Raw genomic sequence first — 18,735 nt, forward strand, 5'->3', positions numbered from 1 at the left:
CTGGCTGTGTGGTAGTTCTGCTTCTCTGCTGGGATGTGTGGAAGCAGCTTCTCTTCCTCCCAGTTGGAACTTCCCTAGATCTGTAAGCCTGAGATAGACCCCTTCCTCCTCTAAGCTGTGCCTGGTTGGATGTTCACCTAATAACCCAGAGCCAACCTCAACAGACATCACCTAACAACCCAGAGCTGACCTCAACAGGTGTCACCTAACAACCCACAGCTGACCACAACAGATGTCACCTAACAACCCACAGCCGACAGCAACAGATGTCACCTAACAACCCACAGCCGACCTCAACAGACATCACCTAACAACCCACAGCCGACCACAACAGACATCACCTAACAACCCAGAGCCAACCACAATAGATGTCACCTAACAACCCAGAGCCGACCTCAACAGCTGAAATGATACAGATTCAAGTTATCATTTATTTCTACAAATAAACACTGAAAGAATTATTTAAATTTCTAACATAGTAGGATGTAGTTGGACAACAAATACTGTAGCTAATGATTTTCTGCAACAGTGTGACATTTGTCATCTAATTTTTTTTCTTTATAAAATTTACAAATATACAGAAGGCATAAGGTTCTCTTCAAAAAAACAGCATAAAGATATGCACACTGAAGTTGACCTTAATAAAGCTATTATTTCTCTAATGAATTACTTTTAAAAGTAGCTAGAAATCTGAAAATTAAACTGTGAAAAAGAGAGAACTATAAATGTTCAAGTGTTTTTACTTCAAAAATTACCTGACATCAGAGCAAAAAGACTTCCTACAACTACCAGTGACTTCCTCATCATGTATCATAGAAAAGACTCAACATGCTTTATAAAAATCCATTACATTTTAAGACTGTTTCCAATATCTGCTACCGTAAATCAACAAATCCATTTAGTCAAGGTTACTCATGGAGAATTAATCACAAAAATTTTACAACTCCTTTTTCAAAACCTAAAGTACTTTCCTGAACTTGGCATTCCTACACACAATGATGTTGATTTAAAACTGAAAGCATTACAGTATATAATTAAAATTCATGGACTTAAGACAGTTTTAAAAATGATTTAATATACAGAATTTACTGAGACAAATATTCCAAAAACAAATAAATCAAATACATATACAATGTAATCTCTTTTGGATTTCTCTTGTACTTAAGGGACACAGTGTGACAACAAAAGTTGGTTTGAAACACTTATAAATACATGATACAGCCTAGAAAATATATAATAAAAAATCAAAAAAAAAGAAGACCAAGAGAACAAACAAAACTCATTAATTTCTCTACCATGTAGGACTTCTGAAACTCACCTTCCTAATCCAGAAGGTGTATTTAGTCACAAGAGTAAATAAATAAGTCAGCTACACACTGTTACCTTTATTAAGAGTATCAGACAAAAATTCTGCCATCAACGTACAACCTTACTTCCCATCAAATGTTAATGAGAATGTAATTTTAAACAGGACATTGAAGCAACATGCCAAGAACTAAGTATAATCTTAAATTTTAATTTCACATTTTGACTAACTCCTAAAATCATGGAAACAAGTTGAACTAACTACATAGGAGAGAAGTAGGTATTCTTAAAACATTCTTAAACATTCTTAAAACAAATTGGTTAAAATTAATGAACTTATAACTTTGGCCTATACACAGCATATTTCATATGATCATTATTCTACAAATGTGTATAAAGAGTATTTCAATTTCACAATTGCTTACAATGGTACTTTCAGGATTGACCTATATTAAGTGTCTTATCAAAAGAGATGGTAGTCAGGTAGTCAGGCGTGGTGGCACACGCCTTTAGTCACAGAGCTAAAAGGATTGTTCAAGAGCAGCCTGGGACTACAGAGTGAGTTCCAGGTCAGTGGGGCTACAGTGAAACCCTACCTCGGAAAAAACAAAGACAGAGAGAGAAATGGTAAATTACAAATATAAGGTATCTTACAACATCAAAAACTTTAAGAAAACCAAAAATCTCTTTTTTAAAAAAAATCAGCATTTGAAACAATGTAAGTTTATATGTGACTTCAACAAGGAATACATTTTATACATGATCATCCACTTGGTGAAGCTGATAAAAATGATAAACTCAAAACCAAAAGGTTAATTTTTATTTTTTTCTTTTAGCAACTTTCGATGCATTTTTTGGTTTGGGCTCCCAGAGAGCATTTTTCACAAATCGTGCAGCAGCGCCTCTGTCCAGCTTGGCAGCCTTCCTTTTGTCCGTTATCTCTTTCACTTTGTTCATGTACACTCTGATCCTTTCCTGTCAGAAGAAGGAACAAAAAGGAGGCAATGGGTTTGCTGAACTGTTCACCCCACTACGTCTCACCACCTACCTCAACCGCAGTGAGAGTCAACAGCCCAAGACTCACTGCCAGGCAGAGCGATGTGCTAGAGAAGGAAGTGAGCGGGACAGACGCGCTCCACGCCACCCTGCGGCTGACGGGGCAAGGAACGACCAGCGGACGAGGGCTTCGGCTGGCATGCTCGTGCCCACCTGTAACCCCACACTTGCAGTGGAGGCAGCAGGTCAAAAGAAAAAAGTTCAAGGCCAGCCCAGCTACATATCCACTTTAAGGCCAGCCTGGGTTACAAGAGACTCTTGTCTTTAAAAAAAAAACAAGATCATAAAGGTTCTGTGTATTTTCAAAAAGAAACAATCATACCAAATCATACTAAGCCTAAGATAAATAGTAAATTACTTATATGTGGTTATATTTTTTAAATTAGCATTAAGATAAATCTCCATATTAACTTTTTCGTGTCTTAAATGTAAAATCGAAAATATAAGTTCTCATATATTGACAACCTACAACTTAAATTCTCCTGTTATTCTTCTAAACAGATATTAAACAAAGCACTATGTTAGCTCTTTCTTTTTTTTTTTTTTTTTTTTTTGTTTATTTATTTGAGAGCGACAGATAGAGAAGACAGAATGGGCACGCCAGGGCCTCCAGCATCTGGTTAACGTGTGTCCTAGGGAATCGAGGCTCGAACCGGGGCCCTGAGGCTTACAGGCAAGCGCTTAACCACTAAGCCATCTCTCAAGAGTTAGCTCTTTCTTATGTTACTATCTCGCATCATAGTTAAAAACAGGCAGAATGAAAATGAGATCTTTTATTTAATTTCATAATTTTGATTGATAAGAACATGAATTTTCTAATAAAACATATAGTGCTAATCAGACTTTACAATATAAGAAACATGTTCTGGGCCACTGTGAATCTTCTGAGACTATTAATCAGAATCAATAGCTAAGCTATGCTTCAAATGCTAAAATGAAGTTGATTTTGAAAATCATAAAATATAGTAAATGATTGATCACCACTTATAAACAAGTTTCATTAAAATAATGAAGACAGCTGCATAAGCATACAAAGAAAAACCCAAAACCTTAGAACTTTTCATGACCAGAGGCTGTGTAGCCACTTGGAATCTTCAATGCCCCGTAGCTCTGAGGCCGCAGGAACACAGCCCTCCCAGTACGCAGCAGGGCAGCATGCGAACCCCAGCCAGCCCCGCCCGCAGCCCCGCAGCCCCACAGCCCCTCCCGCAGCCCCGCAGCCCGTGCCAGGTTACGGCTCTGTCGTCAACGCGCATGCGGATGCTCCCTCTCTCCCAAGTTGCTCAACTACCAGCCTTGTCAGAGAGGCCTTGATGTCATTTAAAATTGCAACCTTACCCAAGTGCTCCAATTCTCCTCACCCTGTTCTTTCTCCCCATGCTTTTATCATCCATGTCTACTGCTTATCATACTAAGTGTATGGTTTTCCTCCACTCCTCTGAGAAGATGTCTGCCAGTCTTCAGCTTTTCCCCATGGAACCATCTCCCTTGGAGACAAAGCCGGATTCCCAGTAGGTACTCAGATATCATAGAATGAATTAAGTGACTATTTCCAATCCCTTTCCCCATTTGTGATCAATGTCTCTTGCAAGATCAGAAAGGGCAAATAGGCTTTAGAATGGTTTTTATTTGCCAGTCTTTGCCCAGAACACTAATGTACTCTCCATAAGGTATGTTCTGCAGGACAAAGAAGACAAGCGGTCTTACCCTTTCACAATGCAGTATTGAAGGGAAAAGAGAAATGCTACAAGCAGATAACCATATTAAAATAGACAATACAATCTTCTCCCTCTCAGGCTGCCTCTGAATTTGCTATATAGCCAAGGATGACCTTGAACTTCTGATCCTCCTGCCTAAACCTTCAGAGGTCTGGAATTCGAGGAATGTACCACCACACCAGGTTTCTTAGGGTTTAAAGCCAGTATCATTTGTCAAACAATCTGCATATCATATTGCTTTATGCCTTTACCTTGAATACTTTTCACAACTATTGTATTTAAATAAAAAATTAATTATTCTTCCAGAACTTTTTTTTAAAAAGGCCTCGGCCCACATATTTTTTAAAAAATGACAATAAGTCTAGTTTACTCATTTTACTTGAAAATAAATGACCATGTGCTTTACTAAGTTGTAAACATCAACATCAACTACTATAAAACTTGTGAACAAGAATACAATGTCAACTGTACTTCACACCTATCTATCTACTCTACATTTTATAAACACAAAGAATAAATTTATTAAAATTCTTATTCATAAAGCCAAGTCAGGAAGAACCCACACATTTCATTTCTAATTTTTCTCTTCAAATTGGATGATTTAATATTTGAAGTCAGCAAAAACTCCAAGACATCAGATCTTATATGTTGTACTTAAACATCTAAATGGAATATAAAGACAAACCTAGAAGATTTATTACAGGTTGTAAATATGTCACTAATGCAGAACTACTGGACAATACACATGCAGCTGGTGCCAAAAAAGCTTTTAGCTTTGTTGCTGAACTGGAGTCTTTACTGCTGAGAAAATGAGTTAATGGAGGAATTGAAAAGGTAAGAGAGAAACTTTCCCGTCTTTGCTAGTAAATCAACTTGAATATACTTTTCAGAATTGCATAAGACTTAAAAAAAAAAAAAAAGATGAATAGGTTTTAAGAATTTATAGGCCAAATACTATAAAAGTTACTAGAATTATAACATTTCCCCTCCAATTCTGTTCTCCATAATTAGTGTGAGAATGGTAATATGACTAAAATTTCAAGAAGCCTATATAACAGACAGACATATAAATAAAGATAATTACCAATTCCTGCTTCACTGGATGTTCCTTAGGATTCACTCCTTGAGTTGCCAAATAAACTACAACAGAAAGATTGCACAGCATAAAATGGTTAAATATATATATTCACATACAAATATGTGTATTATACACCTAAAGAAACACTACTCAGAAAAGGGAAGTTGCATAGGTTAATTCAATTTAAAATTATTCAACCTCTATGTACTACAAAATTTATGTGGCTCATAGTCATCTACTCTTCAAATATAATAGAATTAAATATGACTATTCAAATTTCCATAAAGTATAAATGTATGTAAGTTGCCAGCACTTAACAAGCAAATCACTTTTGACAATGAAAAATGTGCTTCTGAACTAACTACAATGTAACATACATACCCCAAAACATTGAATTTAATGTGTACGCAGAAACCAAATCCACCTTTGCTTGTTCAAGTGGATCCAACTAGTTAAAAAAAAAAAGAAAGAAATTACTCACAAATTTTGCACATCAATTGATAACATTTTAAAACTTTGTTTTGAATACAGTATGTGTATTATGTATGTACCTGTGTATGTGGCATGTATATGTATGTTCACATTTTTGGGCACATCTATATGCAGGTTAACATGTACATGTGTGTCCATGCATGAGATCAGAGATTGGCATATGGTGGTTTCCTCAGTCACTCTCCACCTTGTTCTTTTTTAATTTTTGTAATTTATTTGCAAGCAGAGAGAGAGAGAGACACAGAGAGAGAGAGAATGGGCACACCAGAACCTCTAGCTGCTGCAAACAAACTCCAGATGCGCGCGCCACTTCATGCATCCAACTGTACGTGGGTCCTGGGGAATTGAAGTTGGGTACATAGGCTGTGCAGGCAAGCGCCTTAACTGCTAAGCCATCTCTCCAGCCCCGCCTTATTCTTTGCAACAGGGTCTCTTCAACCTGGTGCTCACCAATTCAGCTAGGCTGCCTAGCCAGCAAGACCCAAGGGTCTTGTCTCCTCTCCCTGGCACGGGGATTACAGGTGTGCACCACTACACCTGGCTCGTACATGAGAGCTGCGGGTCAGAGCTCAGGTCCTTACGCTCACCAAGCAAGGACTTCACTGACAGCTATATCCACAGCCCGTCACTTTAAACCTTCAAGAAATGGTTTTTATCTTCTTTAATAAGTCAAGTGATTTAGAAATAATGTCCTACAAATTTTTTTGCTTCAGGGTTTTATCTTTAGTTAGACAAAGAATGTATACAATCTAAGCAAAATTCTTCTGAATTATTTTAATTTCAAGAGTTATGATCTGAAGTCTGGAGAGATGGCTTAGCAGTTAAGGTACATGTCTGCGAAGCCTAAGGACCCAGGGTTTGATTCTCCAGGTCCCACATAAGACAGATGGTGGCACATGCGTCTGGAGTTAGTCTGCAGTGGTTAGAGGCCCTGGCATGCCCATTCATTCCCCCTCCCTCTCCCTGTCTCTCATATAAATAGGGTGTGGTGGCACACACCTTTAATCCCAGCACTCAGGAGGCAGAGGTAAGAGGATCTCCATGAGTTCGAGGCCACCCTAGATTACATGGTGAATTCCAGGTTAGCCTGAGCTAGAGTGAGACCCTACCTCAAAAATCCAAAACATAAGAATTTTAAAAAAGAAATCTTTAAAAAAAAAGCTGGGAGTGGTGGTACATGCCTTTAATTCCAGCACTCAAGAGGCAAAGGTAGGAGGATCACTGTGAGTTCAAGGCTACCCTGTGACTACATATTGAATTCCAGGTCAGCCTGGACTAGAGTGAGACCCTACCTCAAAAAACAAACAACAAAAAAAAGTCATGATCTGAGCAGAGCAAGGTGGCACACACCTTTAATCCCAGCACTTGGGAGGCAGAAGTAGGAGGATCAACATGAGTTCAAGGCCACTCTAAGACTACATAGTGAATTCTAGGTCAGCCTGGGCTACAGTGAAACCCTACCTTGAAAAAAAAAAGAGTTATGATCTGGTTTTTATGTCAAAAGTAATTCAACGTAAACACTGATACATTGATATATAATGAGAGAATAAAATGCTCAGGCAATACCAAAGACAGAAGAAACATAATGAGATTTGTTTTAGACTGTCAAAGTCAATTTACTGGTTTTGTCCTATAGAATTTCCAGAAGCCCTACTAACGTCATCATAATACACACATGCCAAAGATAAGAGATAAAAGAATGCCCTAAGTGTTCCTTATTTTTCAAAACCAAGCCAAAGTCAACCTGGTTAGGAAGTATTTCCTAAGGCTGGAGCTTTGTTTTGTTTTGGTTTTGCCTGAGCATTTTCAGTTATAAAATTGAAATACAGATACATATATTACAAATCTGTTGTTTCTTCCATATTTCACAAAGAGCAGTCTGTCTTATGACATTCATTTTTAGAAACGACATTCTGAAATACCTTCTGCAGCAGCTCACTTCTAGAAGCAGACATCGTGGTGTTCAGCATGTCGCCTACCGCCCCGACGGCGCTCTCAAACGTGGATAAGCACTCATGGATTTCCACTGGGTAGTCGCCATTGATCTCCTCACCAGCCATTATGACCAGCTGGAAAAATAAGTTCTTACAATTCAGGTTGGAGATGGCACTTTGCAAAAGAATTCAGAATTTCATTTACTTCCAAAACACTGAGTTAAAATGTCAAAACAGTGAATCAAATCTTAGATACAATTCCAGAGCAAATGCATTCGTACTTCCTTCTTGGGGGGAAAGACAAGAACTCACCCAAGATTATTAAAACCAGACATGTCAAATTCTCAAGGCTTTTAAAGCTCTAACAACATAAAGGATCAATGACAAACATCTTAGACTTTTCACTAGGCACAGTGGTACATGCTGTAATCCCAGCATTTGAAAGGTACAGGCAGGAGGATCAGGAGTTCAAGGTCATCCTCACTTTATTACAAGTTTGAGGCCAGCCTGCCCTGCCCCTCATTTCAACCTTTCTGCTGAAGGTAAAGATCAAAACAAGCAGTGAGGTATGATGAGTCCAGTCCCTCTGTCTCTGAAGAACTCAGCAAAGCACTTTTTCTTTTTTTTTTTCAAAGTACTTTTCTTTGAAAAGCTTACAACTTTTAAAATCTAGATATTGACTTAGTTTATATTAAAGTAAAAAACTTAGAAATCTTGGATCTGAAAAATATCTAGCATGTATCACTAAAATTATTTTCAAGCCCATTTATATTTATATTCCCTAAGCATCTTTAAATTTATTTTTGGGGGGTGGGCGGATTTTAAAGCAGAAGCTCACGATAGCCCAGGGTTACCTGGAACTTACTCTGTAGTTCCAGGCTGGCCTCAAACTCAGTGATCCTCCTACCTCTGTTCCTCAAGTGCTAGGTTAAAGGCATGTGCCACCACGCCCAGCACATCTTTAAAAGATTAATGAGAAATTCAGAATCTATAACTCAAAGTCTATAAACAGAAGTAGAGAAAATAAGCTATATGGCTTTCATTTATGGGAAAGCATACCCAACAGCCCATTATTTTAAATTCACATTTATATTACAATAATTTTTATGTGAGGAAAAGCAAGACCCAAAGAATATATTGCATAAAACATCCGAAACCAAATTTCAGAATCAATTCCAAGTCATGTGTAACATCTTTAGGTTAAAAAACATTTTTTTATTAGCAGAAATACCTCCTTCATTACATGGTTAAAGAAACAGCAATAATGTGTGAGTAGCAAATAGCATAGCTGAGTAAAAAAAGACAGTTGAGCTTTTAGTCTTGCTTGATCAAAGACTTTGTCACCCAGATAAATCAGTAAGTCTCTCTGGGCCTCAGATTCTTCACCCATAAAATAAGGCAGCTGGCGTCATGATCTATGAAGCCCCTCACAGCTCTGGATGTTACTCTATAGCTTTTAGGCTTTGAGAGTACTCTTTGACTATGCAGGCACAATACATCAACATTGCCTCACAGCGAGTGGATCCCACTGACACATCTGGCATCTTTTTTTTTTTAATTTCATCTGACTTACTACTTACAACTACAGATATTATCCAACTGCTCTCCACCCAACAACTAAAAGACTATGACCAAAGCTGTGCATGGTGGCACATGCCTTTAATCCCAGCACTCAGGAAGCACAGGTAGGAAGATTGTTGTGAGTTCAAGACCACCCTGAGACTATATAGTGAATGCCACGTCAGCCTGAGTTACAGTGAAACCCTACCTCAAAAAAAAAAAAAAAAGAACAAGAAGACGACTATGATATAAGAGAATACAGGAAAGAATTGTGACTTTCTATTTCAAAAAGTTAAATAAAAAAAAAAAAAGTTAAATGAAACTCTGCATTTGTTTCTAATCCCTTACCAAATCCTTCTGAAAGGATTGAAAACTAAGCCAATGTCCAGAGCTGTGAAAGGATGCCTCTAGGATTTGTTGCCCAAATAAAAGTGTAAAGGATCTAGTGCAAATACAAAGAAACTTAATTCATCCTCTCTTCATGTACAATTTCAAACTAGTAAATTTTAAAGGTGTACAAGATGGTGTTCTGAGGGGAAAAAAAAAATATATCAACTCCAAAACCAAAAGAAGTACACAGATCATTAACCACTAGGAGAAAACCTACAAAGTGGTCAAACAACTTCCATCCAAAAAGGCTTGAGATCTAGAAAACTGTATGGAGCCGGGTGTGGTGATGCACACCTTTAATCCCAGCACTCAGGAGGCAGAGGTAGGAGGACTGCCATGAGTTCGAGGCCACCCTGAGACTCTCTAGTGAATTCCAGGTCAGCCTCAGCTAGAGTGAGACCCTACCTCAAAAAACCAAAAAACATTTTAAAAAATAGAAAACTGTATGAATAAGTCCTATACCACTTAACTGTTTAGACGATATTAGGGGCTGGAGAGAGAGCTCAGTCAGTAAAGTTCTCTCTCTTCCTCTCTCTATCTGTAACAAATAAATAACATTAAAGGAACCTAACATGTGTTTGTGGCACAAAGCCCTGGGGAGACTGATGGAGGAAGCATGTGGCAACGCTCATGACACAGACCGCATGTGGCTGGCACACTGACAGGCAGCAGCAGAGTAAGTGGAGAAAGGCTCAAAGCAGCCCCACGAAAACGAGGACTAAAACAGGGCTGTCGGCTCTCCCACCCCTACTGCTTTTAAGTCTTAAGAGTTCCTGAAGCCTTAGAGCACTAAGACAAGAGAAGAAATAAAGGAATACAAACAGGAAAAGAGTACGTCAAAATGGAGATTGGGGATATGTTTCAGGGGTTTAAAGTGCTTGTCTGCAAAACTGGCCGGCCCAGGTTCAATTCCCTAGCCACCTATGTATAGATGGATTTTCTTGCAATAACAAGATACTTTGGCACACACATACACACACAGTCACACAAATAGATAAGTTTTCTTTTTAAATATATTTTATTTATTTATTTCAGAGAGAAAGAGAGAGAGAATGGGCATGCCAGGGCCTTCAGCCACTGTCAACAAACTCCAAATGCGTGCACCACCTTGTGCATCTGGCTTACATGGGCACTTGAGAAGCAAATCTGGATCCTTTGGCTTTGCAGGCAAGTGCCTTAACTGCTAAGCCATCCCTCCACCACCTCCCCCAATTAAAAAAAAAAGTTTTTAATATTTTAAAAAGTAAGGAGTACAGAACAGGTGTAGGAATAAATAAAACTTTCTAAACAGGAATCTTTGTTACTCAGAAAATAAGGTCAACAATCAACAAATTAAAAACGTTTTGTACAGCAAAGGAAATTGTCATCAAGTGAGGAGGCAGCCTAAAGAATTGGAAAAAAAATGGTTTCCAGGTATACATCTGACAGAGGATTAAGATCGCAACTCCCCCCCCCCAAAAAAAAGAACACTAAGAACCAAACAACCCAGTCAACAATGGGATACAGAGCTGCACAGGGCTGAAAGACAGCACAGGACACAGCAAGCAAGGAGAGACCGAGCATGCAAGATGTGAAACAGGGCCAACATCAAAACCCGCAGTATCGCGTCCATCTGGGACCCACAGTCAACTGCACCCCCCAGCTGCACTGCTCACAGCCCGAAAACACTCCATCCTGAGCCACCAGCTCGCCGTGGCAGACATGCCACAGTCCCAGCATCTCAAGCACCCTGGGTCTGCACTGGAACCATGGCTCTTCCTCGGCTCCATCAGGGTCTTCAACAAGTCTGCTTCACACTTCCCACTGGCCGTCTCCAACACGCAAACCATGCTGCGAATTCAATGAGCCTGTCTGTCCCGCATTGGTCTGTAGTACCAGGTGCCCGCAGTAGCAGGTAGGCTATCAAATTTGTTAGTCCAGGGGAAACAGAGCCAACCTTGAAGAACAGGACACTACTTCAGCATTCAGGTACCCTACTTTCAAAAGAGCCAGCATTCTTCCTGCTGTCCCAATGGAAAGAGGTTGGTCCAATCTCAGTGGTGGTAATTAACCTCTCAAGCAATTGCAATTGAACTGTTATCTCCAGCCCCAAACTTTCACGTATTTATGTGCTGTAATTCCACTTGTTCTAAAGTCAACCCTGCATGAATTCTCAGGACATGGAAAGAGCTCAACCAGCCTCATACAAACACCTCAAGACCAGTTGAGACAAAGCTCTTTTTCCTTTCATAAGCCAGTCCGCAGTTCTTACTACATTCAGGTCTTTCAACTCTGACCTGAATAGTCCATCAAACTCTGCCTTCAGCACTGCAAGGTGCTGAAGCTCTTAGGCCAAGGTTTCAAATCCTCCCACAACAGCCAAAGCCACAGTCAGGTTTCAAGAAGCAACAGCCCCACTCCACTGATCCCGAGTGTCTGCTGCAGTCCTCTTCTTACTACTGGGACAGAGCACCTGGCCACAGGCAGCTGACGGGAGGAAAGCACTCTGGCTTACAAACTCGCGAGGAAGCTTCACTGTGTCAAGGGAAAGCATGGCATGGGCACAGTCTGGACATCAACTCTGCCACAGCAGGTGGATAGCAGCATCAGAATGAGCCAAAATCTGACCATGAGGGGCTAGTTATAACACCCCTACCCTGCCCCAACGCACCTCCTTCAGCAAGGCTCCACCTCCCCAGCTGCCACCAGCTGGTGAAAAATCATTCGGAACACATGACTTTAGAAGAGACATCTGCACCACCACATGATACATTTTCATTGCTGTTCTATTCACAATGCCTACAAAATGACATTAGGTAAGATGACCATCAACTGATGACTGGATGATGAAAATGAGGTATATATACACAATGGAATTTTATTAGGCTCTAAAGAAAAATGAAAATTTTGTAGGAAAATGGATGGAACTGGAAAATACTATACTAAGCATACTATACTATACCAGGCTCAGAAAGACAAACCAAACTTACTAAAGATGCATAGAAAAATCCATATGGGATCCAGGCGTGGTGGCACATACCTTTAATCCCAGCACTCGGGAGGCAGAAGTAGGAGGAGTTCGCCCTGAGACTACATAGTGAATTTCAGGTCAGCCTGGGCTAGAGTGACACCCTACCTCCAAACAAACAAACAACAAAAAAAAAAACCCATATGGGGGCTGGAGAGATGACTCAGCAGATAAAGCACTTGCCTGCAATGCCTAACAAACCAGGTTCGATTCCCCAGAACCCATGTACAGCCAGGTGCATAAAGTGGCACATGCATCTAGAGCTTCCTTGCAGTGGCTGGAGACCCTGGCACATCCATTTTCTTCCTCTCTTAGCCAGGCGTGGTGGTGCATGCCTTTAATCCCAGCACTCGGGAGGTGGAGGTAGGAGGATCGCCCTGAGTTTGAGGCTACCCTGAGACTACATAGTAAATTCCAGGTCAGCCTGGGCTAGAGTGAAACCCTACCTTGGAAAAAAAAAAAAATAGATATTCTTCCTCTCTCCCCTTGCAAATAAATAAGAAAAATGTAGATATATGGAAACTTATTAGTTAGCTAATTAAAAAATATATAACTTACAAAGAGTTTGAACACTTTTGTGATGGATAATGCTGCCACCAAAAGTCACAAGTTATTAAATGAAAATCCCAGTAACACACAGGATCCCTTCCTATGAGTTATGGCTAAGGAAGGCCCAGAGACACCAAAAACAAGACAGGTTATCGCCACTGCTTTTGGTGACCCACCAGAACGAGGTGACAAGACCCCACTGCTTGGTTACGGGACAAAGAATCATGCTGAGACTGAGCTGGACCTACCTCCCTGCTGGCTGGCTGTCATAAGTGGTGCTGTACAGGATGATGACCCCACAGTGGATCCCATGTGCTGCATAACTAACCAAAGCATGAGTGTCCACTGGTCCTATCCTGGCATGACCGTTATAAAGGTAACCCACTGCTTTCTAATTAAATTTTCAGCCCATTCTGATACAGAGTAGGAACAGCAAACTCATTAAATGGTTAGAGAAGGGGCCATGAAAGTCACACATCTTGCTCTGTGCCCATAACTGAAGCTTAGCTATCTATTCCTTGTCAGCAGTTTCAACTTTCGTCCTTGCCTTGGGAATGTAACAGTAAAAATGAAGAGCAAACAGTGAAGTCAAGAACACTGAGGATTAACAGTGCTTACAACTGGGGATGACACAGCTAAGCTGACCAATTCAGATAGGGTTCTGGGGCTCAAGAGATGGCTTAGCAGTTAAGGCGCTGGTCTGCAAAGTCTTAGTAAGCAAATTCCACTCCCCAGGCCCACATAAGCCAGATGTACAAGATGACACATGTGTCTGGAGTTCATTTGCAGTAGCTAAAGGCCCTGTCGTGCCCATTCTATCTGCTTCTCTAATAAGCAAATAAATGAATGAAAGGACTCTGAAAAAAAACAAACAAGGCCAGTCTCTGCAGGCTCCCACTGGCCCCCCTAAAGAGCTCCCTGGTTTCTATTCCGGATTTGTTCTTCCTCTCCCTTGCAAAGCTTGATGTGTCCTGAAGCCTGCCAGCCTCCCTGCCCAGTCACCAGAATGGAAAAGAATGTGGCAGTTCATTGGTTGGAAAGGAGGCATGGGTACTGTGTGAAGATTGCTGAGTGGGCCACAGCTACATTTCTCTATATCTCAGTAGAATCATTTAAGAGATTAACGTATTTCCCTATCCAGAAAGCCTCATGGAACTCTTGTGAATAGTTATCCCACCACAATCTGTTAAGGTCCCCTCTTTGCTAATACAGAGAGCTACCTACTTGTACTTCTTTCACAACTCAATACAATTAATATAAGCTTTTCCTCTAACCTTGCTTTCTCTGTGTAATAGTTTCTCCCAGAAAAATCAGTCATGGGACTGGGAAGATAGCTCAGCAGTTAAAGGCACCTACCTGCAAAGCCTATCAGCCAGGGTTCAATTCCCAAGCCCACAACATAAACCAGACACAAAAAGTTAACTCTAGTGTCTGACATTTGCCATGCCAAGAGGTCCTAACACACACATGCATGCACTACACACACAAAATAACATTTTTTATAATTTTATTTATTTGAGAAAGAGAAATGGGCAGGTAGAGAGAGAGAGAGAATGGGTGCACAAGGGCCTCCAGCCACTGCAAGCAAACTCCAGATGTGTGCACCCACTTGTGCATCTGGCTTATCAAACCTGGGTCCTTCAGCTTGGCAGGCAAGTGCTTTAACCACTAAGCAACCTCTCCAGCCCCATAATATATATATTTTTAACTCATCCTTTTGGGATGCCTTCCAGTGACTGGTTGGCCAGGGAAGTCACTGATGCCCCCAAACCATTATAGATCATTGTCAAGGCTCTTAGGTGCCCCCACTCAAAACTAAATGGTAAAATCCTATTGCTGAAGACTCCACATGCTTAGGAAGCAGGTCATTGAAAAATCAAGTTGGAGCTGAGCTGAAAACCTTCTCCCTATGGACTGGCTGACAGAAAGCTGAAAAGGCCACCTGCATGCAGTGCTTGGGAAAGAGAAGTCATCAATGGTCATAAATAGCAGTGGACATTGCAAGTCTTAAGACTGGCCAGCCAGGACAAATGAGCCAATGGGTGCAATAGTGGCATGTCTGTTATGGGAAACAGTAACTGTTCTCAAATTGGACTGTAGGCCTGCTCCATGGGAGGAGAATACATGTCTAGTTCTGAAAACCTTGTCAAGAGTCTATGACAGGGGAGCTTATAAGCCCTATGAGGGTAACGCATATATTATGCCCACCAAACCGCCTAGTAACCACTTTTCTTAACGTTTAATCCCAGCACTCAGAAAGCAGAGGTAGGAAGATAAGAGTCCAAGGGCAGCATGGGAATACAGAGTTCCAGATCAGCCTGAGCTAGAGTGATACCCTACATGGAGGAAAAAAAAAAAAAAAAGATATTAGAGCAGTAGCCAGGCGTGGTGGTGGATACCTTTAATCCCAGCACTCGGGAGACAGAGGTAGGAGGCTTACTGAGAGTTAGAGGCCACCCAGAGACTCCACAGTGAATTCCAGGTCAGCCTGAGCTAGAGTGAGACCCTACCTTGGAAAACCAAAAATAAATAAAGATTAGAGCAGTGCTCTGTTAAGCTAATACTCAAAACATTAGCTATGGTTAGTAGTTGCTATTTTGCTAAAGTGAAATGACCAAAAACCTAATCCAATGTAGGACCTTAAAGAATCAAGTGTCTGAAAACAGTAGCCACTGGGATATATAGAGAACAATTCTGACGTTAAAACCAATAAGAGAAAATTACCTCACTTTTGATTGTGATGAAGAACATAGTTATTTAACAGTTTTGTTTTTAGTACTGTGAAAAACCACTGTCAAACTCATTTTATCTTCCAACAAAGCAATGCATGCCAGCAACTCCCCCGACCACAAGCACTTCTCTAAATTTCAAGAGGGCCTACTGTTATTGATAAATAAAAAGTGCACACTGAGACTTGGTTGTCTACAATTAGTCTGATAGATCGGAACAAGATACACCTTCAAGGCAAAATTAACAGCGGGAGGGGCAGGGGAAAAAAAGACCAGCTCTAGTCCAGGAAATACATGTCTGGTACTGAAAACCTAACCAAAGTCTATGGTGGGGGAGGTTATGGGCCTTAAGAGTGTAATGCCTGCCTTTATCTGGCTAAATGCATACATTATGCTCACCAAACTGCCTTGTAAGCATTTCACTTAATGTCCATACCCATATATTAACGCTACTCTCACTTTCTGTCAGAGAAACTTCTCTTTTCAGATGGCAGTGGCCTTGGGATGACTCAGAAAGCATCATGGTGCTGAAAAGAAGTGACAGGAGTGCTCAGCACTGCAATATCTCTATCACACCTTCCAAGGCTCAGGGTCCATTGCGGAAGAGGCGGTGGAAAGAATGTTAAGAGCCAAAGGAAGGGTAGGGGCTCTCTACAGCGTGCTCCTGCAGACACAAAATGGCCTGGATATCCATGACCTCACAGTGCCCGACACTACCTACACAAGACCATCATAATAGGAGGAAAAGATCACGACATCAAAACAAAAGAGACTGAGGGGGGAGGGGATATGATGGAGAGTGGAGTGTCAAAGGGGAAAGTGGGGTAAGGGAGGGAGTTAACATGGTTCGTTATCAGTAAGCATGGAAGCTGTCAATAAAAAGGGGTTGGAAGGGAAGGGAAGAAAGAAGGGAAGGAGGGGAGGAGGGGTGAGGAGCCCCAGAGTAAGGCGAACCGCAGAGGCCCCGCAGCCCTGCCACCCGCGACGCGCACGACAGCGGCCTTCCCCGGGCCCTGCGCCCCCCGCCTTCCCCCGAGCCGCCCGGCCTGGCCAGAGGACGGCACGGGAACCCCAGGGAAGGAGACACGGGCCTTGACGGATCACCAGCAACACGCGTTCTCCGCGTTTTCCACGGCGCACGTACCTCACCGCCTTCCGCGCCGAGCACCGCGGGCCGTCGCGCCGCGATGACGTCACGGGCCGCCGCCGGCCGGCGCGCGCGCAGGCGCCTTTCCCACGCTTGGCGCCGCCTGGCGCCGCCGGCTGCCGGGAGCCGGAAGTCCCCCGCGCCCGGCCCCGCCCACGCGCGGTGGCATTGAACCCGGGCCTTCAGGCTCTTCGTGCACAAGTGCCCGAAGCGGGGAGCAGCTTCTCCAGCGCCCCCGAAGTGAAGTCTTGGTTGAGTGCTTGATACTGTAAGACTCAGAATACGTTCAGTGCTTGGCTTTTATAAACAGTACGGAGAATGCCACTTGACATAAATATGTGGTATGAAATAGCAGAAACTTGTTGAGAGCCATTTCAGAAATTGTTGGAAATTGTACTTTTTTTTAAATTACCAGCCAGAATGAAAATATTTAATAGCAGAGGCCAGTAAGTTAAAAAGGAGACATAAAGGGAAGAGAAAGGAAGGGAGGAGGGTACTTAATAGGTTGATATTATATATATGTAAGTACAATGATTGTGATGGGGAGGTAATATAATGGAGAATGGAATTTCAAAGGGGAAAGTGGGGGGGGAGGGAGGTAATTACCATGGGATATTTTTTATAATCATGGAAAATGCTAATAAAAATTTCTAAAAAAAGAAAAAAATAAATAAAATTACAAGCCAAATTTCATGTAATAATGTTTTTTAATGAAACTCAAGCTGGCGACTCAAACAGTGATAGTTAAAATTAAACATTCAAAATCAATACAATCCAAAAGAATGAAAATACTATTTTTCACAATCAGACTATTATGCTCCAAAAAAAATGCATGTGCAGTAAAAACACTGGTATCCATACCGTAACAGTAGTCTTGAATGTACACTAAAGTGTTTCAGGCCGTGTTCAAAGGCCCCCAGGGCCGCAACGGCATGCACAGCACGTGGCCCAGGAGCTGTGTGTGTCACAGGCCGCAGGGAAACTCTGGAGCGCCTCAAACTCACTACCCTTTCATTCTAAAGTAATCCTTAGTCATTGCACACTCAGAAGCCTTGTACCGCTGCCAATCATTTGTGACGCCACATTCAGTTTATGCGACCTCAAGTGGGATCAGAACCCGCAGCTTATGAAGTCGGGGCATAGGCCTCCATGTGGTCATTGTGTCAGTGCTGGCTACCCGCAAACGTCCACTGTCCCCTCCCTTCCCACTTTCTTAGGAATGAAAATACTCATGTGTCAGTGCTGGCTACCGGCAAACATCCACTGTCCCCTCCCTTCCCACTTTCTTAGGAATGAAAATACTCATTTTAAGACAGACTTTTAACCGGATAATGAAAAATTCCTAGTATTTTTGTTGCTTTGTTTTTGTTTTTAGGCTGTTTTTTTTTTAATAAATATTTTATTTTTATTTATTTATTTGAGAGATAGGGAGAGAGACTGGGTGTGCCAGGCCTCCAGCCACTGCAAACAAACTCCAGATGCATGCACATCCTTGTGCATCTGGCTTACCTGGGTCCTGGGGAGTTGAACCTGGGTCATTTGGCTTTATACAGTCTATGAAGAGATTTGTGCTTATTTAACAGGACTCACGTCTGCAAATCAGAACAGGGACGAGTCTCTACCTGCCCACAACAACGGGGCTAAGCACTTGGTTCTAGAGCTGACGACTTTCCTGGAGTTCCTATTCCTTTCTTTCTTTCTTTCTTCTTTCTTTCTTTCTTTCTTTCTTTCTTTCTTTCTTTCTTCTTTCTTTCTTTCTTTCTTTTTTTT

General features: G+C 41.5%; 1 protein-coding gene across 2 annotated transcripts; it reads right to left on the reverse strand.

Moving 5' to 3' along the window:
• Nucleotides 1–1,053: 1,053 nt before the first annotated feature.
• Nucleotides 1,054–17,017, reverse strand: C1d (C1D nuclear receptor corepressor). Of its 2 annotated transcripts, none has more exons than XM_045137502.1 (5): nucleotides 16,963–17,017; nucleotides 7,572–7,718; nucleotides 5,539–5,605; nucleotides 5,164–5,219; nucleotides 1,054–2,280 (listed from the first exon to the last, which is right to left on the reverse strand). In XM_045137502.1, the coding sequence occupies exons 2-5, from the start codon at nucleotides 7,707–7,709 to the stop codon at nucleotides 2,125–2,127; spliced, it is 417 nt and encodes a 138-aa protein (XP_044993437.1). In that variant the 5' UTR covers nucleotides 7,710–7,718; nucleotides 16,963–17,017; the 3' UTR covers nucleotides 1,054–2,124. The 2 variants fall into 2 exon arrangements, with proteins under 2 accessions (XP_044993437.1, XP_044993438.1); XM_045137503.1 differs by lacking the exon at nucleotides 16,963–17,017 and adding an exon at nucleotides 16,910–16,940.
• Nucleotides 17,018–18,735: the final 1,718 nt, after the last annotated feature.

Source organism: Jaculus jaculus, chromosome 18 (assembly GCF_020740685.1).
Source record: "Jaculus jaculus isolate mJacJac1 chromosome 18, mJacJac1.mat.Y.cur, whole genome shotgun sequence".
Taxonomy (NCBI): domain Eukaryota; kingdom Metazoa; phylum Chordata; class Mammalia; order Rodentia; family Dipodidae; genus Jaculus; species Jaculus jaculus.

Coding starts and splice junctions, on each gene's coding strand:
- C1d (XM_045137502.1), bottom strand. CDS start 7,709: ATGGCTGGTGAGGAGATCAATGGCGACTACCCAGTGGAAATCCATGAG. Junction 5,606..7,571: donor GAAGTGAGCTGCTGCAGAAG/GTATTTCAGAAT, acceptor TTTTTTAACTAG/TTGGATCCACTTGAACAAGC. Junction 2,281..5,163: donor ATCCAGTGAAGCAGGAATTG/GTAATTATCTTT, acceptor TTCTTCTGACAG/GAAAGGATCAGAGTGTACAT.